Raw genomic sequence first — 23,543 nt, 5'->3', positions numbered from 1 at the left:
GTTGAGTGTATTTCTGGTTTGTTTCAGGTCCCAGTGACCTTTGAGGACATCGCTGTCTATTTCTCCCAGAAGGAGTGGGAGTATTTAGAAGAACAGCAGAAGGAGCTTTACAAAAATGTGATGAAGGAGAATTATCAGACCCTCTGCTCACTAGGTAAGGGACAGTTTTATATTTCTCTTAGTAGTCTGAGGACATCATGATAAAGGCATTTCTGAGTGTAAGGTTTTCCTGGTGAGATTTTGTCAAAAATAGAAAGTGAGTGAATGCTGAAGTAAACACTTTTTGAAGCCAATTTAAGCCATGGTAAAATGGCATTCTGAGGCACACCACTAGTAGCACCCCCCTCCTCAGAGTAAAACTCCATTTACCACTATCCATTGTCACCTCCCACTCAGCCAATTTCTAACCCAATCTGTCACTCTAGATTTCATATCAAGGGTGCTCAATTTATTTATAAGTCACCTGTGCAGAACAGAATTAAAAACCTTAATGAAATCCAAGTATACTATATCTAAAGAGGGCCCCATTGCTGGTGCTTATTGAAGCCAAGGGCCAGAGTTCCCCTTAAAACCTTGTGAGGGGGAGAGGCAGGTAGTTACACTGGCAATTTTACCCCACAGTCAGAGGACCAAAGCAGCAACCATAACAATAAAAAGATTAATTCAACTTAATTAGCAAATAGAATAACATCAAATAGTTAAAAACTCATATAAAAATGTTCCAAACACCCAAGAAATATTTCAAAACAGACATATCAAATAATACCCCATAATTGAAATTAGTAAGGATTTTAAAAAGTTCCCTGCTCTTCATACCTGGGAACTTTTGATTTATAGACGCCCTGAGATTGTCATGGATTAGCAGGCAGAGGGGGAGGGAGGACAGATTGTTGCAAATCCATATGCTCTCTTTCTCTCACCCTCACCCATGCTCACAATGCTCTCTCACTCACCTATATATATATATTCTCTCTCACCCATAAACACAATGGGGTGGATTTTCAGAGCCCTGCTCGCCTAAATCCGCCCAAAACCGGGCGGATTTAGGCGAGCAGGGCCTTGCGCGCCGGTGAGCCTATTTTACATAGGCCTACCGGCGCGCGCAGAGCCCCGGGACTCGCGTAAGTCCCGGGGGTTCTCCGAGGGGGGCGGGCCCGGTCGTCACGGCGTTTAGGGGGCGTGTCAGCGTTTTGGGGGCGGGTACGGGGGCGTGGCTACAGCCCGGGGCGGTCCGGGGGCGTGGCCGCGCCCTCCGTACCCGCCCCCAGGTCGCGTCCCGGCGCGCAACAGGCCCGCTGGCGCGCGGGGATTTACTTCTCCCTCCGGGAGGCGTAAATCCCCGGAGAAAGGTAAGGGGGGGGTGTAGACAGGGCCGGGCGGGTGGGTTAGGTAGAGGAAGGGAGGGGAAGGTGAGGGGAGGGCGTTAGAGGATTCCCTCCAAGGCCGCTCCGATTTCGGAGCGGCCTTGGAGGGAATGGGGGTAGGCTGCGCGGCTCGGCGTGCGCCGGCTACACAGAATTCATAGCCTTGCGCGCGCCGATCCAGGATTTTAGTGGATACGCGCGGCTCCGCGCGTATCTACTAAAATCCAGCGTACTTTTGCTTGCGCTTGATGCGCCAGCAAAAGTACGCCTATTCGCGTTGTTTGAAAATCTACCCCAATGTGCTCTCATTCACCCACATACATTGCTCTCCCACCTACCCACATGCATTCACTCTCTCTCTCTCTGGCTTCCTCATACACACACCTCAGGCAAGCTCCCATTCATTCCCATACACACCACTAGGCAAGCTCCCATTAATTCTCACACACACACAGCCCCCCCCCCCCCCCCGAGATAGGCACCCATTCATTCTTACACACACACACATCCCCCACCCCCAAGCAGGCACCCATTCATACTTATACACAGACAGACACCCTAGGCAGGCATTCACTGGTCCTGAGTCCATCTGTCTACACTAAGGAAAACAAAATTATCAGGTAAGTAGTAATTTCTCCTTTTGAATCACAAGAAGATTGTGAGAAATGGCAAGGGGACCTTGCAAAACTGGGAGACTGGGCATACAAATGGCACATGAAATTTAATGTGGACAAGTGTAAATTGATGTACTTACTGAAGAGTAACCCAAATGATAGCTAAACAATGTGAGGTTCCACATTAGGAGTTTCCATTCAACAAAAGGATATAGGTGTCATCTTTTGATAATATGTTCAAATCTTCTGCTTAATGTGCAGCAAAAGCTGAGAGAGCAAATAGAATGGTAGGAATTATTGGGGAAAATAATGGAGACTAAAAGAGAATATACAATGAAAAATGCTGCTGCTTAGGTGACCCAGAAAACACCATGTGCTGGCAGCCCCATATTTCAGGGCCACCATATTTTAAAGAGCCTGAGCAGGCCATGCACCAGTCAGGTAGAGTGAAAACTCCTGAGGGTCTATTGAAACTCTGATGCCCTTCCTCCACCTCCACATGACAATGCCAAAGTAGAGTAAGAAATATAAAATAAGTAGCAAGATCCCTAGACCCACCCACTATTTTCAAACCCTGTCCCCTTTGGGAAAATAAGAACTTCCAACGTTCCCCCTCAGTACCTATGGAGCCCTGAACACTACACAAGGTAAATATGTTGCAAGTTGGCCACATATACATTTGTCCCTCGTCACGTGTCTCTTGAGGTGGAGCCAACTTTTGGTCAAATAACAAGGCTTGTGAATTTTGAGGCAAGCTGCATTATTTGATTTGCATAGAATCAACTCATAATGAGCTCATATGAATATAAATTGCATGCAATGAAATAGCTGCCTTGTGTTGTATTTTTGGGGGAGGGGAAGTGAGATAACAAGCATTGTTTGAAATTCCACACATTATTACTGCGTTAAGGCATTTACCATGCGGAATAGTCCAAACACAGCTTGGTAAATGACTCTCTTAGATTGTGAGCCCTATTGGAAAGAGACCTATCTACAGTATCTAAATAAAGGATAATGAGACTTGCGCATATTGAAATGAGGTTGATAATGTATTGCACTTTTCATAGAGGGAGCCAGACTGAAAAGATGGGCAGAGAAAGTTTTATGTAATGTTTCTGAGACATGCAGGGTCCTGAAACTGTTTCTCTATAACAGGATTTGAAGATTTTTGTTCTCTGTAGATTCTGAATATCTTTATGCTGGAAAATTTCTAAGTCCTAAATTTGGGTGAATCGCACACAGAATAATTATGGGAACCCTAATGCGATGTTTCTTACCTCAGAAATAGGCTCTCTGACTGTCACCCCTGATATTATATCCCATCTTGAACGAGGGGAAGAGCCATACATCAGGGACGAGCTGGGATCAGAGGAAGGAGAAACTGGGAGAAGCAGCTGCTCAGGTGAGTGCAGGAATAAGAGGGACCGGGGTAAAACTGCTGAGAGGAGGAGTGGAAGGAGCAGCTGGGAAATGCAGAGACCCCTTCACAAGCTCCTCTGGAGAGCTCTGTAATCACTCACAGGCTTTCCAGTACAGGCAGCAGTCACATAAGACAGCTGCTGAATCAGTGTGCCCCAGGAAAGTCCTCAGTGTGCCACAATATCGGCAGACCAGCAATTATTCTGTACCAAGACAGTATTGGGAGTAAGAGTTGTTCTGCCCATGAGAACTGGGAGGAGTTTTGAATGTTGTTGTCAGGTTTCTGGCTTATTATTATTTATTTAACAGAGGTTCTTTACTAGATCAGAAGAGAGCAATTCTGCATAATTATGTGTTACAAGAAAGTACTTCCTAATTTCCCATTATGCAGCACTCTGCTCTTGGATTTAAAATTGCATTTCTGGATCATCTGCCAGACCCGTCCAGATGGATGGGTTTTTCTCTCCTACCACCAAATGGAGATAGAGAACATTACTGTACCTTTGGCGCTAAAGTTGCTGTGTCGCCTGCCATCTCTCAGTATTCTCTGTCTCCAGGCTGTCAGGCGGATTTGGGAAGACCAGAAAACAGCATCCAGTTTGGCTGCTTCTTCTGCGATACAGAGAAATCCCAAAGAGAATTCTGCAGAGCCCCCTCTCCTTATCTCTGGGGGTAGCTCTGGGGCTTTCCAGACAAAGTCAGGGGGCGCTTCAGAGAGGCACAGTGTTAATATTGATGAGGAGGAACATTTTTCCCATACATTTGTATTTTTAATGCACAAGGCATTTATGATTTAAAAAAAAAAAAAAAAAAAAAGGTCAGCCACCAATGGATCACTCCCGAAAGGGGCTTCCTCGGGGAGTGGGGGTGCCATCTGGTCCCATCGTGTTCCAGAAAGAGGAGCATAGACCCCGATTCTGATTTAGGGATGGAATTGGGGGAGAGGCGGTTCGGAGCTCCCTGCAGATCTTCCTGTGGATGACGACACTGATTGCACTCCTCTGGAGGAGAGCAAGATACAGGTAGTGGAATGAGATGATCCAAAGCGTGATTAAGGCTATTCAAAAACAATGAATTGTCTGCCATGATGGATTGATTGATTTATTAGAAATCTTTCTATTCCACCTATAATAACTTTGTTAAGCTAAGCAGATTACAAAATCTGCTTAGCTTACAATACAATAAAAGATAGAATATTAAAATTAGTCAGAAAACACTTCAGTAAATAAGACTGCTTTAACATTCTTTCAGAATATTTTGAAGTCTGATAAATCCCGTAATTCATCAGACAAATGATTGCAAAGGGTAACACCACTAATTGACAGCGCCTGAAGTCTAATATCTTGATAATGAATTTCCCTCACAGGAGGCAACTCTAACAATTTCCTAGAAGCTGAATGTAACTGTCTAGGTGGAACAGACAGAAGAGTGAAGTATCTTGAAGCCATTGGATTACAGGCCCTTAGGCAACAGCATTTCACAAGGAGAAAATCTCTCCAAATACACTTGATTGAATTCTTTCATGAGGTGACCAGAGTAGGAAATCACTGAGAGAAGAATATAGTAAATGTGGCTTATTTGGATTTCAGGAAGAGCTTTGACACTGCTCCACCCAAAAGACTAATGAGTAAGTTAGCCAGTCAGGGAGTTGGAAGAAAACTTACAAACTGGGTGAGCTAAGCAACAGGATTCGGAGCGTATGTAACATTTTGGCTGGCTGCAGGATGTCCCGAGACCGACCACACTCACCCTCACGCCGCCCTTCTGGAGATGCCACCAGGCTCCCTGCTCCTCCTGGGCCTTGCTCAGGCATGCAAGCACGGCACACAATGGTTCTTAAAGGGCCCTTGGTGGGAGGTTCCCTGTGATGACATCCCTTGATAAGCACTGCAGGCACAGCGATTCCCTGCCTCAGCAACAGGTCCTCCTGCTCTTGCAGTGCGTGTTGCTTGCTGTCTCCATGCTTTATCTTGTCTTATTGCCTTGTTACCTTGCCTTGTTGTTGCCTTGCCCTGTGTCTGCCTGCCATGTCTACATCCTTTGTGCCCTGCCCTTGTCTTATCTGTCCATCCCTGCCTGACATCTGGTTTTCACCCTGGCCTTGGACTCTGACTTTGCTTCTGGTCTGCCATCTGCCCTGACCTTTGCCTGGACCTCAACACTGCCTGGATCTCGTCATTGCTTGCTCGCTGCCTGCCCTGATCTCGGCCTGCTACTTGACTTTGTTCGACCATTCCTTATAGGACTCTCGCCTGGGCCTTGCTGGCCCCTGGAGCCCAAGGGCTCGACCTGCGGGGAATGGGGCCAGCCTTAGGTGAAGCCTTAGTCCTAAACCTTGTAAGAGAGAGTCTGCCTGCTGTCGATGTGGGCCTGGTGAGTTAACTACACCACAGCCCAAGGGCTCACATCTGTGACAGAAGAGATTAATGGGGTCCACAGTTATAGAAGGAAAATAACCAGTGGAGGAGTCTCCTATATCAATTCTAGGCCTAGTCCTCTTCAGTGTATTTATAAATGGCATTGTGGAAGGATTAGAAGCAAAAGTGTGCTTGTTTGCAGAGGCTATGACAGTTGCCAGCAGAGGCCAGGGGTTGTAGATAAAATGAGTTATGATTTTAAATAATAATTGGAAAAATGTTTTGAGTTTGTGAATACATCTTTCTTTTTAGTTTCAAATAGGCTTTATTGTAATAATAAAATTCAATATAATAAAGGGTGGAAGAGGAGTGAAAACACCATCCAAAATACATCATAAAGCAAGGAAAGGGAGAATATTCAAAATACAATTCACATTACAAGAGGGAAAATAAACTCTCAAATTCATCACGGCCTAGAAAAAGGAACAAAGAGTAAATACTACATTGCAGATCCCACTTCTTTACCAGCAAATTTCAGAACTAGATCCCAAATTCTAAGCACACTGTAGTAGTTGTTACGTACAAACTCTTACTAATTCCATAGAAAAAAACCAGACCAACGTGTCTGAAATCCAAGTGCCAAGAACCACGTGGGAGTGGAAGAAGAGTCACTGTAGGGAGCCAGTCAGTGTGCCGACTTGTTGGGAAGGCTAGTAACAGTGTTTCCCAAACTTGACCCCACAGCCAGGCGGATTTCCAGGACATCTACAATGACTATGCATGAGAGAGATCTGCATATTCACATGTATTGCATGCATATTTATTGCGGGTATTCTGGAAGCCCAGCTGGCTGGGGGGGAGTGTCATGAGGACAGGTCGGGTACTGCTGCTGATAGTGTAGTGCAGAGCGTAAAGAGAGGAAGACGTATCCTCCCAGTGCAGGTCTCTGGTGAGCCCCCATCTCCCCAGCACGTGGAGCCGCCCATGAAAGAGAATTCAAAAGTGGCCAACAACAACTGGGGCACAGCCTTCACGATGATCTTTCTACGGAGAACATAAGGAGCTAAAGATGTAATCTTTAGAAGAAAGGAGAAAGAGAGGCTCCAGCAATGAACCATGCGACAGCATCTTCCATAGCTTGAGAGGTTCCAGGACGAGGGCATTGTTTATATGACCAAGCAGCGCACACTGGTAACAGCTTATCCAGTCATCATCAGCAGGAGAGCTCAGAGCAGGTTACAGCGGATCAAAATATACATTGAGCAAAGTTATAAGGTCATAACAGGGACCACCGGTATGATAGGCGTGACAGTACAACCATACACACCTCGGCGAACACTAAGACCTCAAAACAAAGGGCTAGTGACTGTTCCTGCAATATGGAGCACACATCTGACATAAGTAAGAGATCGTGTGTTTTCCATAGCAGGCCCAAAGCTTTGGAACTCTCTACCTGAGAATGTTACGTTTGATACCAGAAAGAAAGAGATTTAAATGAGAGATAAAAACATGGCTATTCAAAAATGCATATAAGCGACCTTAAAAACATCAGAAAGTAGAGAACTACTATAACAAGAAGGTGAAGAGATTCCAATCGAAGCATGATGAACAAATTTAACAGGAGAATGTAAGAATCTCAATACAATGAACTGACTAATATGTGAAAATTGCTGTATTATTTTATTTTAGCTTATGTCCTGGATGTTACTTTTGTAAACCGTTGTGATCTTTACATGGAATGATGGTATATAAAATATCTAAATAATAAATAAACATATTCGCTAAATAAATCCTGTTAAATATTTTGAGCCTATTTCTCAGGCCTTAGCGGAAGTAGCGATCAAGGAGAGCAAAGCGAAGCTAGAAGAGGGGAGGGGGGGGGGGGAGATCCCATTTTGGAAGGGCTTAGGGGGTCTCACTAGGGTAGAGCTTCCCAAACCTGTTCTGGGGACCGCAGAGCCAGTCGGATTTTCAGGATACTCCCAATGACTGTACATGAGATGAATTTTGCGTATCATGGAGACTCCCTATATATGTACATTTATCTCACGCATATTCTTTGTGGGTATCCTGATAAACCTACTGGTTGTGGGGTCCCCTGGACAGGTTTGGGAAGCCCTGCATTGGGGCATTCCCTTTTCATTGGAAGGTAAAGACCTTGGTTTTTTAAGGAATGGGGGATGCTTTGGAGGCTGGCTTGGAAGTTCAGCAGAGCTATGACAGGGTTAAACCCCCTTCCTGAGGCTGCCTGTGAATTATTGAAGCTGCCATTGGTGGGTACCCGTTGAGGGTTCTGGGGCTCTGAAGGATTCTCGAGGAAGAGATATTTGATTGAGGCTCTCAAGATTCCTGAGCAAACCCTTCCTCTTGCTTCAAAGGTTTATGATATTCCACCTTTTAAAAAAAGGTATTGAAGATCAACATACTGTTGATGCCCAGTTGGATATTACCAATATTTTGGAAACTACTCAAGAAGAATCTGGTTACCTCTGCTGCACTTAATGTTTCTTTCCTTTTGGAGTCTGATAGAGAATGGATCTTCAAGATGGTTTTCCGTCACCGTTTAGAGAATTTCCTGGACTTAAAAGTTCGTGATTTCCCTGACTTGGCCAGACAGACTCAAAGAAAGAGGAAGCAGTTTTTGTTATTAAAGCCTATGGTGCTTCTTTTTTTCTTAAGTTCCTCTATAAATGTTTTGTAAAGTATCAGAGTGCTTCATATATATATATTTTTTTTTACCTTCACAACTCTCCTCTTTTTTTGTGTGATGCGTTGCCACCTGTTTTAAGCTCTTCTCCTATAGCTTAATTGGAAAGCAGGACTCCGTTCATATAATTCATAGACCTCGTTTTTGCTAGTTTATTTTTCCTCTGTTAATAATTGGTTTCCTGAGGTTGTGGGATTGGATCCTTGTATCGAGGACTAAGATAGAAGAGATCATTTTCTTTTTATTTCTTTAGATATTTCTGTTTAGGTCATTTGTCTCTTAATGGGGGTTATTTTCTAAAGCTAGCGCGCACGTGCGATAGCTAGCTCGGGGCAGAGTCAGCCCCGGAAGAGGAGGAGTCGGGGCGGCACCGGGGCTGACGCCGCGAAGACTGCGCCGACAGCGAAAGGTAAGCACCTTTCTTGCTGTCAGTTTCGTGCTGAATAACTACACCTTTTATGGTGTAGTTATTTGGCACGACGCCGGCAGCGATCGCACCGCAGAGGTGCGATCGCTGCCGGCTAGCGCAGGACCACCCCCCGCTTCACCACCCCCCCGCCCCGTTACCGCGGGATTCACTATGCCTTGCGGCATTAGTGAATCCAGCCCAGTGTTTGCTATTCAAGCAATTTCTTGAAATGTATTTGAAATGCATATAAATAAAAAATTTAAAAAAAAAAATTCAGCCCACATTCACTCAAAAAAAAAAAAAAAGCAGTGGGGCAGAGTGGCAATCCCCCACCCAAATTAAAAAAAAAATAAAAAAATAAAAATAATGTAAATAGTGGCAGAGCCCTTAATCTCCCCACATCGCAAACTTAAAATTTGTGGGGCACCTAAATCCCCCAATTCCCCTCCACCCCAAACTCCTAAATGTTGCAGGGAACCCCAGCAGAAGGAAGAGAGGACCTTACCTCCTCCCATGGGACCGCTGTCAGTGCCAGTACTCTTTTCTGATTGGTCCCTTCGCTGATAGCTGTCAGAGACAGGACCAATCCCCATTCAGTAGTGAGTTCTGAATGGGGATTGGTCCTTCCGCTGGCAATACTGAGAGCTGTCATTAACCAGTAAGTGATGAATGAAGTGAATAAATGAATCGTGAATGCCAGTACGGCAGTCCTCCTCCTTCTCCCACTGGTGTCCCCTGCAATTTTGGGAGTTGGGAGGGGGGAGGTTGGGAATTAGGTGCACTAAACTCCTGGCTACATCCGGAGTAAAAATAACATGCGCGCAGCCGGGTGCAACTTATTACATTGGGGTCTTAGGCAAGTCACGTCTCCTTCCAATGCCTCAGGTACAGACTTGGAGGATAACTTTCAAACAGCTCTGCATGACCCCATATACGTGCATGTATATAGGCACAGAGATCTACAACAGAATTTTATAACCTGGACATATCTGGCCTTCCCAGATTATAAAATACACATATGGCCCATTGAGTGTGTGTATTTTTTTCTATCTATTTTATAAGCAGACGTGCATGTATTGAACACTCAAAAACACTTGAACTTGTTCACATAAAACTCTGATTTATATGTGAAAGCAGGTATATTATAAAAAAAAAAAATGCACACATGATTGCTGAGACCTCCACCAGTTCACCCAGTCTGTCTCCAGTTCATTAAGACTCTCCGAGTTCTTCACCCTGAACCCCCCCCTGGTTCATCCAGACCTCTCACCCAAAAATAGCAAGACAACAGACGAGGCTGATATCAATTGTGCCAGATAATTAGCAGGTCAAAACTTGTGCAAATAAGATGCCTAATAAATTCACATAAATCTCTCATAAAATAGCATCTTCTGTGCGTTCCTCTTGGCCTCGCGCCAGAACGCCTCTTGATCACCCCTGTTTGCGCAGGTAAGTGTGTGCGTGAAACCCAAATTATGTGTGTACTTTTGATGGTTATAAAATAGCATGCACGCATGTACAAACTACTTTACCTGCATATATGCTCATTTTACACCCGTAGCTCCTTTTAAAATCAACTTGTTAAGATTGTCAGCCTATTGAGGACAGGGAAATACCTGCAGTATTTGAACGTAACTTGCCTTGAGCCACCAATGACCAGGCGTGAGCTTTATTTATTTATTTAGATTGATTTCATATTCTGCTTTTTCAGGCACTGTGGGTATGTAAATAAGTACACATAGAATTGTTCTTCTATTTTGTAAACATGTTGAGGGCAATTTTAATACTCCCCCTGGTGCTTGCAGGTTTGCATATACTTTATGCCTGCAGACCTGCGAGTCAGGTTGCAAAGGGAAAGCATCTGGTGGTGGGGAATGCTTCGGTGATTCTATAACTCGTGTGCATTGCAGGTGCAAAGACCTCTGGGTAAAGTATGCAGGAGGATTTCCAAATGATATCTTCGCGTGTAGGTAAGAGGTTCCAGCCTGGCCCTGCCCCTTTTCCCTGCATCAGGGCGGAGGGCAATATTGAGAGGGGTTTTTCCACCAGTAAACTCTCATTTACCCCCAAACATCTCTGTGAAATTGTCTCCATTATGTTTTTTGAATTAAGCAATCCCCAGAAGCCAGCATCTAGCTGAATAATGGCCATGTTGGACTGATTTTTAAAGTATGTTTTAAATGTTTTATGTTTTTAATATGTATAGTATTTATGTAGTAATTATACAGTTAATGTCATCAGTTTCATGCTTTTACATTTTATTTTTTTTATTTTTTTTTAGAATCCCCCCTGTATTTATTGGTTCCAGCCCATGTCATTCTCTTCTTTGCTCCCACTCTTTAGCTGTAATATTCCCTCCTGTGCTGGGTTACCTCTTCTGCGTCCCAGGCTCACTCCTCCATCTTGACTTTCTCACGGCAGAACACAGGGAAATTTCACACTGTCCACACTGGGGCAAAATCTGCAGCTGTTTTTACCCTTGGACCTTGCACCAAGTGTGGGCATGTTTGAAATGGAAAATAATGTACAACGATTTTAAAATGCCTTTCCTTGATCTAAGCTCCAGGAATGCTTCCACTCAAGTGATTAAATCTACGCACATATTTTTATACACATTGAAGGAGGGCAACTGATAGAAAGCCAATTAGCATTCCTAAATTACTTCTTACCTGAGTTTATAGACTTTGAAAGTTGTCCTCCATGATTACCAGATGGAAAATATTTCTGCATCATGACCTTTTCTTTGACATGCAGGAGGACATGACAACATTAAAGGCCAATGTATGGCACAATGCTTATAAAACTTTCAGACTATGTCCTCTTCAGGCAAACAGCACTAACACAAGAAAAAACAAATGTTTTTCTATTACTGTACACATTAAACTGTTCTACAATAATGCCCAATGTTTATTTTTTTATTTATCTAGAAAATGATGAGCCGAAAAACAATAATACAGAGCAACATCACTGGGAGCTCAATGAGACTCCAGAAAGGATCATCACTGGTGTGAAACCATTTAGATGTGCTGAATGTGATAAAAGCTTTACACAGAAGTGGTCTCTCCAGTCGCATCAGAAAATACATGTTGGAGTGAAGCCATTTATATGTCCAGAGTGTGGTAAAAGCTTTAGGAGGAAGTCACACCTAAAATCACATCTGGGAATCCACAGTGGAGTGAAACCATTTACATGTACTGAGTGTGGTAAAAGCTTTACACATAAAGCATCTTTCATATTGCATCAGAGAATCCATACTGGCGTGAAACCATTTACATGTAGTGAATGTGATAAAAGCTTCAGTCAGAAGGCATCACTTATATCACATGAGAGAACACACACTGGTGTGAAACCATTTATGTGTACTGTATGTGGGAAAAGCTTCAGTCGGAAGACATTTCTCACAAAGCACATTTGCCACACTGTTGTGAAACCATTTACATGCAATGAGTGTGGTAAATGCTTTAGTCGGAAGATGCACCTAACAAACCACAAAGTCTTCCATACTGGAGTGAAAGCATTTACATGTATTGAGTGTGATAAAAGCTTTAGGCAAAAATCATCTCTCACATTGCATCAGAGAATGCACACTGGAGTAAAACCATTTACATGTACTGAATGTGAGAAAAACTTTAGGCAAAAGGCATCTCTTATAATGCATCAGAAAGTCCATGCTGGCCTGAGAGAATTTACATGTACTGAGTGTAGTAAAAGCTTTAGTCATAAGATATCCTTCACATTACATCAGAGAATGCACGCTGGAGTGAAACCATTTACATGTAGTGAGTGTGGTAAAAACTTTAGACAAAAGTCATCTCTCACATTGCATCAGAGAATCCACACTGGAGTAAAACCATTTACGTGTACTGAGTGTGGGAAAACGTTTAGTCGGAAGTGCTCTCTCACATCACATCTGATAGTCCACACTGGATTGAAACCATTTGCATGTACTGAGTGTGGTAAAAGCTTTAGTCGGAAAGCACGCCTCACAAAACACAAAGGATGCTACCATTCACATATGAAAATATTTACATGTACTTAGTGTGGTAAACGTTTATGAGAAGTCAACTCACACAAAACAAAAAAAATTTTCCATTTACATGTACTTAGTGTAGTAAAAGCTTCTGTGAGACAACAAACCTCACAAGCCACCAGACAGTCCACACAGTAATTCCCAACTGAAGGGGAGAGATTAATTGTATGGAGTATATTTCTTTCAACAACTTTTGCTGAGTATCTTCATGTGGTGATCTCATTATATAATTATAATAATAAATAAAAACAATAATAATGGGGCCAGTATAAAAAGTTGCACTCGGCACAGTACACAGTGTAACCTCAGTTGTGTGCACATTTTTTTATGCACAAAGTCTACTGCCAATGCTGCAAGGACTTTTGTGTACAAAAAATGTGCGCATTACATTGTGCATTTGAAAGCGCTCTCACATGGAAATTCTATGGTAATGAGGGCATTAGTGATTAAACCCCCCTCCCCTCCAATGCAGAGAGGTGGACTAGATCATCTCCTGTTTTCTTAATGCTGGAAATGTAACTCCTATTTCAAGATGGAGTAAAGATTCCAGAGCTGATGCTGGTTTTTGGCAGAAGTTGGAGTTCTGGTTCCAGGACCTCTCGTTTGAATTTCATGCATAGAAAACATGCTTTCTGCACAAAATGTATGATTTCCTTATATAAAATATGATTTCTGTGCACAAAAAATTCTTTCTGTGTAGATAGTGTTTGTGCATATATATCTTAGTTTAAGTATGAAAAATTTGATTTGTACACCTAACCATGTTTTCTGTGCATTAAATTGTTTTTCTGTATGCTAAGCCTTTTCTTTGTGCACATTTTCTGATTTGTATGCAGAAAAAAGTAGCATTAGGAAAGTGTGCACTGAACTTCAGCACACCGTTTTAATACTCAGTTTCTTGCATCTGCCCCAATAGTAGTAGTAATCCAGGGCCTGATACATGTTCCAGCGGCAATGAGTACAGTAGAATAAGACATACATAAAAGCAAATATTCAAATAATGAGAATATTTTATATAAGATATGTTTGTTACAGATCTGTACATTACAGAGACCTGTGCACCTAAGAGAGAGAAGCTTTATGTGTGTGTGTGAATAAACACATTGTCCCTGTGTACCTGCGTATCTGTCTACCTATCTAACTGTCTCTCTCCTAATTCTTGATGTACCCATTGTTTATATCCTTAAGGTTTATGGCTCTTCAGTTGCATCTACCTCTTCTTCATGGCTTGTCCTGTAAAGTAGCCTTTGAAGTGCTTATCTTTTGTTCTCAGGTGTGTGACTTTCAGGATGGAAAGAGACAACTTCTCTCTTTAAAGTTCAAAGAAGTAATAGAAGCCACTGAGTATGTGAAGTTAGGGTTAGTGATAGTACAATGTTATCCAGATGATCTTTGAGCCTAGTCATGTCAAACAATTCTGCTGAATTTCATTGTGGGAATGCTGCAATACCAGAAATAATATCTTGACCACATCTCAACATGTTGAGCACTATTAAAGTATGACAGGAAAGAGAAAGAAAAAATTCACACTGGCCCCATTCCACACAGGATTTAAAGGTACCTAGTCTCAGCAATAAGACTTCACCATCCCTGGTACAGCTATAGGCCATGGTGACCCTGTTCTCTGTCAAGGAGCAGAGCCGAATTAGCCAGTACACATGGGTGATGTTATCTGACAGTGCTGAACACACCCATTTCACTAGCTCAGTAATGTTTTCACTACTGAGCATGTGCGGGAGTTACTGCGCACGCATTGCCTCCTGTGCCCCATAGTCTCTTTTTATCCACGCTACTATTCGGACATGTATCTTCTCTCTGGTTTTTTTCAAATCATGTTTCTGCCTCATTTATTTTTTTCTCTTTGCCTTGCTGCCTTGGCAGCCTCTGAACTTACTTAAAATTAAAAAAAAAACTAATGTGTGAAAGTCAAGTTTGATTGTCAGGTTGCAAGAAGGCCAATCCTAGTGAATTTAAGTCTTGTGTCTGTGGCTGAAAGATATCCCTTACTGACAGCCATGTCATTTGCTAGACTTGCCTGTGTCACAATCATGACTCTGTGAACATGTAACACTTGGTTGACTGTGACAGCCATGCCCCGGCCGACCCTCACTCACCCTGCATGTTTCTACCAATCCCAGCTCCAACATGCCCCATTTCCTGGGCCCTCCTTAGGCACACACAACTATCTTTCAGGCCAATACAGTACAGTGCACTCCAGCAGGCAAGGTGGAAGGTCCAGCATAATCCATGGTTTCAAGAAAGAGATGTAGAAGCATCCACGATATCACAGATGTGTCCCTTGCCTTGCTGTTATTATCTTTATTTCATCACCGCCACCAGACTGGTCTGGCTTTTTAGAAAAACCTTCTCAAAGCACCCTTACATTTCCCTCTTTGTCATATTTATCACGACAGTATGTGTCCCAAGCTCCCATACCACTGGCCTCCATCCAGTGTCTTAGGTTGGTTGCATGCAGGCCCAGCCCATGGAGCAGTGAGTTAGGCTAGAACTGTTACTCATTGTAGGAGTAGAGGCTTTGGGTTAGTCTCATGTTAGCCGAGGTGGATCTGTAACATTTGGAATTGTCATTTCTCGAGGTATATGCTCTAGTAATTGCGGTGTTGGACCACTGCAATGCCATTATACTGGGGTTTTCCTGGTGTTATAGTAAGGAAGCTCCAGGTTGTCCTGAATCTGGCAGCAAGAATTTTTATGGGATGGTGGAGGCAGGAATCAGCTGCTCCTCTGCTTTTGAATTTACACTGGTTACCCGTGAGGTAACAATGGATGTTTAAACTTCTCATGCTTGCTTTCAAAAGATCTTGGGTGGCATCTGTCCCTCACATATGTCAAAAATATTATATTGGAAATCATAAACTAGAAATGTATGTTCAGTTCAAAATACTGTCGTCAACTACAACTTCCATCAGTAAAAACTTTCCAGCATGTTAAGCTACAAAATAAATCATTCTCTATGATAAATAAAACCCAAATAATGGAATGATCTTCCTTTATCAATCAGGGAGGAGAAAGATCTAATGTGGTTTTGCTGTAAATTGAAGACCTGGCTGATGATATTTAAGTTATGAGGTATGATTATTTTTGAGCTGGTGCCAACAGTAGAAATTTGTGCTGTCTTACCCTTGGAAAAAATTGCTATATTGGTTTTTTATGTATTGTTATTTTATTGTTATTGCTTATTTTATATCTTGTGTTAATTGCTGTTGTACTTTACTTTGAAAGATTTTATTGTAAAATCTGGAAAGCGATTTATACATTTTATAAATAAAAATACAAAGGTTGAAAAGCAACAGGAAATGGGGTTAATAGGATCATAAACTGGTGGTAGACTTATAGTAGAGACTTCTTACATATTAACAGCCAAAGCACAAGACAATAAAAAAAATTAATCTGCAGTAATAATTATGTACATCAATTTTTTTTCCCCTAAACCAGTTTGGGTATCTCTTGTGATTCAAAAAACAGCAGCTGAGGAAAAAAATTATTTTTTTTCATTAAAGTCTATAATATCATAAGGTACCTTAATGGAGAGAGAGTGACAGAATGCCACTGTACAATGCCAATGTACCGAGCTCTCTCTCAAGAGATCAGTTACTGACATCAGGCATTTCAAAGGGTATACACTTCTCTTCACATCTAGGGTTACACAATTGTCAAAATATTTCTATGACTGGCTATTTAATTTAAATAATCCAAGTGGCTATATGTAAATTCATTCTTGTTCAGTATGCAAATGCTATGTACGAACTTGCAGCTAGGCTGAAATATCAGTACTGGCCTTGATATCCTCTAAACACGCACTGTGGCCTATTAACTTTTCTAGCTTATACAGCATTTCATCTCAATATTCTCTTCTGTGGAGTCTGACTAGCAAAAGCAAATCACAAAAATTAAGCATAAATGGCAATAGTGATCATAATATGATCAAATTTGAATTAATGACTGGAAGGGGGACAGTAAGCAAATCCACAGCTCTCGTGCTAAATGTTCAAAAGGGAAACTTTGATAAAATGAGAAAAATTGTAAGGAAAAAACTGAAAGGAGCAGCTACAAAGGTAAAAAGTGTGCAAGAGGCGTGGTCATTGTTAAAAAATACCATCCTAGAAGCACAGTCCAGATGTATTCCACACATTAAGAAAGGTGGAAAGAAGGCAAAACGATTACCGGCATGGTTAAAAGGGAGGTGAAAGAAGCTATTTTAGCCAAAAGATCTTCATTCAAAAATTGGAAGAAGGATCCAACAGAAGAAAATAGGATAATGTATAAGCGCTGGCAAGTTAAATGTAAGACATTGATAAGACAGGCTAAGAGAGAATTTGAAAAGAAGTTGGCCATAGAGGCAAAAACAATAAAACCTTTTTAAAATATATTCGAAGCAGAAAGTCTGTGAGGGAGTCAGTTGGACCGAGAGATGATCATAAGAACATAAGAAATTGCCATGCTGGGACAGACCAAGGGTCCATCAAGCCCAGCATCCTGTTTCTAACAGAGGCCAAAAACCAGGCCACAAGAACCTGGCAATTACCCAAACACTAAGAAGCACCCATGCTACTGATGCAATTAATAGCAGTGGCTATTCCCTAAGTATAATTGATTAATAGCCATTAACAATGAGTTAATGGCTATCGAGGGGTTAAAGGGGCACTTAGAGAAGATAAGGCCATCGTGGAAAGATTAAATGATTTCTTTGCTTCAGTATTTACCAAAGAATATGTTGGAGAGATACCTGTTCCGGAGAAGGTTTTCATGGGTAATGATTCAGATGGACTGAACCAAATCACAGTGAACCTAGAAGATGTGGTAGGCCTGATTGATAAACTGAAGAGTAGTAAATCACCTGGACTGGAACTCAAAAATGAAATTTCAGACCTATTAGTAAAAATGTGTAACCTATCATTAAAATCATCCATTTTACCTGAAGACTGGAGGATAGCTAATGTAACCCCAATATTTAAAAAGGGCTCCAGGGGTGATCCGGGAAACCACAGACCGGTTAGCCTGACTTCAGTGCCAGGAAAAATAGTGGAAAGTGTTCTAAGCATCAAAATCACAGAACATATAGAAAGACATGGTTTAATGGAACAAAGTCAGCATGGCTTTACCCAAGGCAAGTCTTGCCTCACAAATCTGCTTCACTTTTTTGAAAGAGTTAATAAACATGTGGATAAAGGTGAACCGGTAGATGTAGTGTACTTGGATTTTCGGAAGGCGTTTGATAAAGTAGCACACAATATGGAACCTAACATTGTGTAACTATAGCATGGGTTATTTTTCCCTATATGCATCACCTTGCACCTATCCACATTAAATTTCATCTGCCATTTTGATGCCCAATTTTCCAGTCTCACAAGGTCTTCCTGCAATTTATCACAATCTGCTCGTGATTTAACCACTCTGAACAATTTTGTGTCATCTGCAAATTTGATTATCTCACTCATCGTATTTCTTTCCAGATCATTTATAAATATATTGAAAAGTAAGGGTCCCAATACAGATCCGTGAGGCACTCCACTGCCCACTCCCTTCCACTGAGAAAATTGTCCATGTAATCCTATTCTCTGTTTCCTGTCTTTTAGCCAGTTTGTAATCCACGAAAGGACCTCACCACCTATACCATGACTTTTTACTTTTCCTAGAAGCCTCTCATGAGGATCTTTGTCTTATCAATTTATTGCTTTCGGGGACCCCCCGATATCTGACGGATTAGAAAATATTGTACAATACTTTCATCCCTCAGAAAAACGATGCACATCCCTAATGGTGGAGCTCTAAGCCGACGTATAAGACAATAAGCTGAGGACCACCACTCTTGGTATCAATTATTAGTCTATTTCTCAGCCTTGTCTATACTGTCATTTACTTTACTTCCTAGTCCAAATATGTCTGCTTTTTGCCTAATGCAGGATTGCAAGCTTTAATGTACAATGCGTGAATCCAAGCTTTCTTGCCTTTAAATTTCACAGCTGCTAGTTTGGTGAGCAGGACATAGCAGAGTCCCTCTCAGCATGGTTTAAAGGTATTGATCTGGTGAGAGCTTTTCAGGGTAGTACTGTGTCATCTGACCATATTCCATATGCAATCATCAACTCAAGGTCTCGCCAGAGTAGTATTAATCTGTTGGGATGTCTTAAAACTAGCTCCAGTTAACACTTTGTAATATGGAATCATGGAATTTAGTGTATCTGGATTTCCAGAAAGCATTTAACAAAGTCATTCATGAGAGATTTCTTAGGAAATTAAAATGTCATTGGATAGGGGGCAGTGTCATATTGGGGACTGCCAACTGGTTAAAAGATAGAGAAAAGAGAGTAGGACTCAATGGTAAATTTTCCCAAGGAGAAAGATGAATAGTGGATTGTCCCATGGATATGTTCTAGGACTACTGCTTTATAATATATTTATAAATGACCTGGAAATGGGAACAAGTGAGGTGATCAAATTTGCCAATGTCACAAAATTATTCAAAATTGTTAAATCACAAGAGGATTGTGAGAAATTGCAAGAGGACCTTGCAAAACTGGGAGACAAGGCATGCAAATGGCAAATTAAGTTTAATGTGGACAAGTTCAAAGTGATGCACTTAGGGAAGAGTAACCCAAATTATAGCTACATGATGCAAGATTCCACATTAGGAGTCACCATTCAGAAAAAGGATCTCAGAATCTTCATTGATAGTACATTGAAATCTTCTGCTCAGTGGGCAGCAGCAGCCAAGAAAGCAAATAGAGTGCTATGGATTATTCGGAAAGGAATGGAGAATAAAACAGAGACTATCATAATGCCTCTGTATTGCTCCATGGTGCAACCTCATCTTGAGTACTGTGGGCAGTTTTGGTCACCACATCTGAAAAAAGATATAGTAGAATTAGAAAAGGATTGGAGAAGGGCAACTAAAATGATAAAGGGGTTGGAACAATTCCCTTATCAGGAAAGGCTAAAGAGGTTAGGACTCTTCAGCTTGGAGAAGAGACAGCAGTGGGAAGGTATAAAGGTCTATAAAATAATAAGTGGAATGACAGTGGATTTCTGCAACTCTACTTTAATAATGGTTTGTGGGCTTTTCCTCCAGGAACTTGTTCAAACCTTTTTTTAAATGCAGCTACATTAATAGGTTTTACCACATCCTCTGGCAAGGAATTCCAGAGCTTAATTATGCGTTGAGTAAAAAAAATATTTTCTCTTATTAGTTTTAAAAGTATTACCTAGTAACTTCATTGTGTCTCTCTTAGTGTAGCTGCATTTAAAAAAGGTTTGAACAAGTTCCTGGAGGAAAAGCCCACAAACCATTATTAAAGTAGAGTTGCAGAAATCCACTGCTTGTTCTTGGGATAAGCAGCTTGGAATCTATCTGCCCCTTGGGATCCTGCCAAATACTTGTTATCTGGATTGACCATTGTTGGAAATAAGATGCTGAGCTTGATGGACCTTTCGTCTGACCCATTATGGCAAGTCTTATGCTCTTATATTCTCTTTGAAGGATCCTCACCTGCAGAAGAGTATCTACTGGCAGATGCTCTTTCATGTTCTTCCAAAATCAAAGAACTCTCGGAATCATCTCCGGAACTCATGTCAAACCTCCCATACCCCCTCCCCCCCGGATAGTAAAAGTGTTCCATCGTGGTCATACCCGGGAACTCTCCAAATTTGGCCCGGAGACTCTAGAATTCTGAACAAATTGCTGGCTCTCCCAGCCAATACCCGAAAATTCTGGGCGCCCTGCTGCATAAGGGCTGGAGGAAAAAAATGGCTGGAGCAGCACAGGCCCGAAGGAGGAGGAGCGTCAGCACCAGCGCTGCAGGAGGAAGAGCAGAAGTGCGGGCCACACAGGAAGAGCGAGACGAGTAGGAGCATAGTACTCCCCCTACACCCCACCCCTCCACCGCAAGGAAAAATAAACTGCAGGCGCAGGAAGAGCAGCATCATCGGGCAGTGCACAGGGAAATGAAACAAAGGCAGCACGGTCCTGATGCTGCAGAAGAGGAGGAAATGGCACTTTTGTTTCATGAGCCTGAGGAAAGAGGTGGCTCCTGTGGCTGAATGGGGATCAAGGTGAGAAGAGAGAATGAGTATGCATTAGGTGTATGAGAGTGCATGTGTGTGTGTGGAAAAGGGAGAGAAGTGAATGAGTGTGTGTGGAATAGGGAGAAGAGTGAGGGTGCAAATGTGGAAGAATGCATGTATGTGTGTAGAAGAGGGAGAGAAGTGAATGAATGAATGAATGAGTGTGTGTGTGTGTGTGTGTGTGTGTAAAAGGAAGAAGCGTGAATGTGCATTTATTAGTGTGAAAGAGGGAGGGAGGTGAATGAGTGTGTTTGGAAAAGGGAGAGGAGAGTATGTGCATGTGTGGAAGAGTTCATGTATGTGTGTAGAAGAGGGAGAGAAGTGAATGAGTGTGAGTGTGTGTGGAAAAGGAAGAAGCATGAATGTGCATTTATTAGTGTGAAAGAGGGAGGGAGTGAATGAGTGTGTTTGGAAAAGGGAGAGGAGTGTGTATCCACATGTGGAAATGTGCATGTATGTTTGTAGAAGAGGGAGAGAAGTGAATGAGAGAGTGTGTGTGTGTGTGTGGAAAAGGAAGAAGGGTAAATGTGCATTTATTAGTGTGAAAGAGGGAGGGAGGTGAATGAGTGTGTTTGGAAAAGGGAGAGGAGTGTGTATCCACGTGTGGAAGAGTGCATGTATGTTTGTAGAAGAGGGAGAGAAGTGAAAGAGAGAGTGTGTGTGTGTGTGGAAAAGGAATAAGCGTGAATGTGCATTTATTAGTGTGAAAGAGGGAGGGAGGTGAATGAGTGTGTTTGGAAAAGGGAGAGGAGAGTATGTGCATGTGTGGAAGAGTTCATGTTGTGTGTAGAAGAGGGAGAGAAGTGAATGCGTGTGAGTGTGTGTGGAAAAGGAAGAAGCGTGAATGTGCATTTATTAGTGTGAAAGAGGGAGGGAGGGAGGTGAATGAGTGTGTTTGGAAAAGGGAGAGGAGTGTGTGCGTTTTTGCGTGAGAGTGCATGAATGTGTATGAAGAGGGAGAGAAATGAATGAGTGTGTGTGTGTGTGTGTGTGTGTGTGTGAAGAAAAGGATGCGTGTGTATTTATTTTAAACTTTTGTATACCTACATTCATTTGCAGTCAAAAAAATTAACTTTGGAAAAGGAAAGAGAAGTACATGGAACAGGGTGTTAAAGGAACTTAGTTGTAAAAGGGAGACAGTAAAGCGAGGTCTGGAAGACAGTAGCAAAGTGTTAACAGTTAAACTTAAGGCGTAAATAAACTAGGTGGTTAGGAGAAATAAAGGGCAGGGGGAAGGGCTAAGGGGTGGTAGGAGTGAGAAGGGTTTTAAGGGGAGGAAAATAGTAATGTGGCAAGTACAATTGGGTGGAAGGAGGGGGTATGTACAATGGCAAGTGCAGTGTGGGTGGAGGGATGTAATTACGAAAAGGCTTGTTTGAACAGCCAATTTTTTAGTTTTTTCTTAAAAGTCTGGGTGCACTGTTCTTGGCGTACGTCAGGGGGCACAGAGTTCCATAATGAAGGTCCCGCTAAGGACAATGCATGTTCTTTCGTGGAAATGTGATGGGTAAGTTTGGGAGAGGGTATGTAAAGGGATCCTTTGTAAGCGGATCTGGTGGGTTTATTCGATGTGTAGTAGTGCAAGGAGTCATTTAGCCAATGGACATTCTGGTTGTGAAGTGTCTTGTGAATGATAGTGAGACTCTGATGGAGTATTCTGAAGGGGATTGGGAGCCAGCGGAGGTCTTTAAGGATAGGCGTAATATGATATTTTCTGCGGGTGTTAGTGAGGATTCTGGCCGCAGCATTTTGGAGCATTTGGAGAGGTTTGATGGTAGTTGTGGGGAGGCCTAGGAGTAGGGTGTTGCAATAGTCGATTTTAGAGAACAGTATGGCTTGGAGGACTGTACGAAAGTCGTTGAAGTGGAGGAGGGGTATTAATTTTTTTTCATACTTGGAGTTTGTAGTAGCAGTTTTTCATAGTGGTGTTGATGAATTTTTTTAGGTTCAGTTGGTTATCTAAAATGACACATAGGTCTCTCACATGTTGGGCAATGTTATTGTTTTGAGGTGTTGAAGTGGATACTTGGGTACTGCGATGATGGCCACTCCCACGGCTAGGAGGAACCGCAGTACTAGGCTAGACTCTATACACGCAGACACAGAGAATTTGTATTTATTATACAGCTTGATGGTACTGCCCCGGGAGGGCAGTAGTGAAGGTAACCCAGTAGAAGAAGTCCAGGGGTCCTCAGCAGAGGAGTCCAATCTCACACTTGAGTAGTTGGAAGGCAGCACAGGGTAGCAGAGGCAGGACCTGGATGTAGACTCCAAGCGCTGAAGCTGAAGGTGGAACAGACTGAGAGAATTAGTACTCACTGAGTAGTAAGCTGTATTGATGAAGATCCTGGCAGGCAGAAGCAGATCAGATGCAGGCACCAGAGTAGGGAGCGCAGGTCCTCGAGGAGCGAGTACCCGGTTTCCCAGATAGGTACCTGAAAGAGAGAAGAAGGGCCCCTGAGGAGCAGGTACCCAGGTTAGCGATGAATTACCCTGAAGGGCAGAGAGAGAGCTTCCAGCGGCAGCTGGGAAGCGGAAGAGCAGCTTAGACTGGAGCAGTA

At 42.4% G+C, this 23,543-nt stretch overlaps 1 protein-coding gene across 2 annotated transcripts; it reads left to right on the top strand.

Moving 5' to 3' along the window:
• Positions 1 to 99: 99 nt before the first annotated feature.
• Positions 100 to 16,457, top strand: LOC115083846 (gastrula zinc finger protein XlCGF26.1-like). Of its 2 annotated transcripts, XM_029587876.1 has the most exons (4): positions 140 to 154; positions 3,261 to 3,380; positions 10,781 to 10,840; positions 11,798 to 16,457. In XM_029587876.1, the coding sequence occupies exons 3-4, from the start codon at positions 10,804 to 10,806 to the stop codon at positions 12,907 to 12,909; spliced, it is 1,149 nt and encodes a 382-aa protein (XP_029443736.1). In that variant the 5' UTR covers positions 140 to 154; positions 3,261 to 3,380; positions 10,781 to 10,803; the 3' UTR covers positions 12,910 to 16,457. The 2 variants fall into 2 exon arrangements, with proteins under 2 accessions (XP_029443735.1, XP_029443736.1); XM_029587875.1 differs by lacking the exon at positions 10,781 to 10,840 and having other exon boundaries at positions 100 to 154.
• Positions 16,458 to 23,543: the final 7,086 nt, after the last annotated feature.

Source organism: Rhinatrema bivittatum, chromosome 2 (assembly GCF_901001135.1).
Source record: "Rhinatrema bivittatum chromosome 2, aRhiBiv1.1, whole genome shotgun sequence".
Lineage (NCBI taxonomy): Eukaryota > Metazoa > Chordata > Amphibia > Gymnophiona > Rhinatrematidae > Rhinatrema > Rhinatrema bivittatum.
The sequence above is the reverse complement of the archived record's forward strand: the minus strand, read 5'-3'. Positions and strand labels throughout refer to the sequence as shown.

What these genes read in the sequence shown, in the direction of transcription:
- LOC115083846 (XM_029587875.1), top strand. Translation starts at nt 121, where the DNA reads ATGAAGGAGAATTATCAGACCCTCTGCTCACTAG. An exon ending in TCAGACCCTCTGCTCACTAG is followed by an intron (nt 155 to 3,260) that starts GTAAGGGACAGT and finishes TTCTTACCTCAG; the next exon opens with AAATAGGCTCTCTGACTGTC. An exon ending in TGGGAGAAGCAGCTGCTCAG is followed by an intron (nt 3,381 to 11,797) that starts GTGAGTGCAGGA and finishes TTATTTATCTAG; the next exon opens with AAAATGATGAGCCGAAAAAC.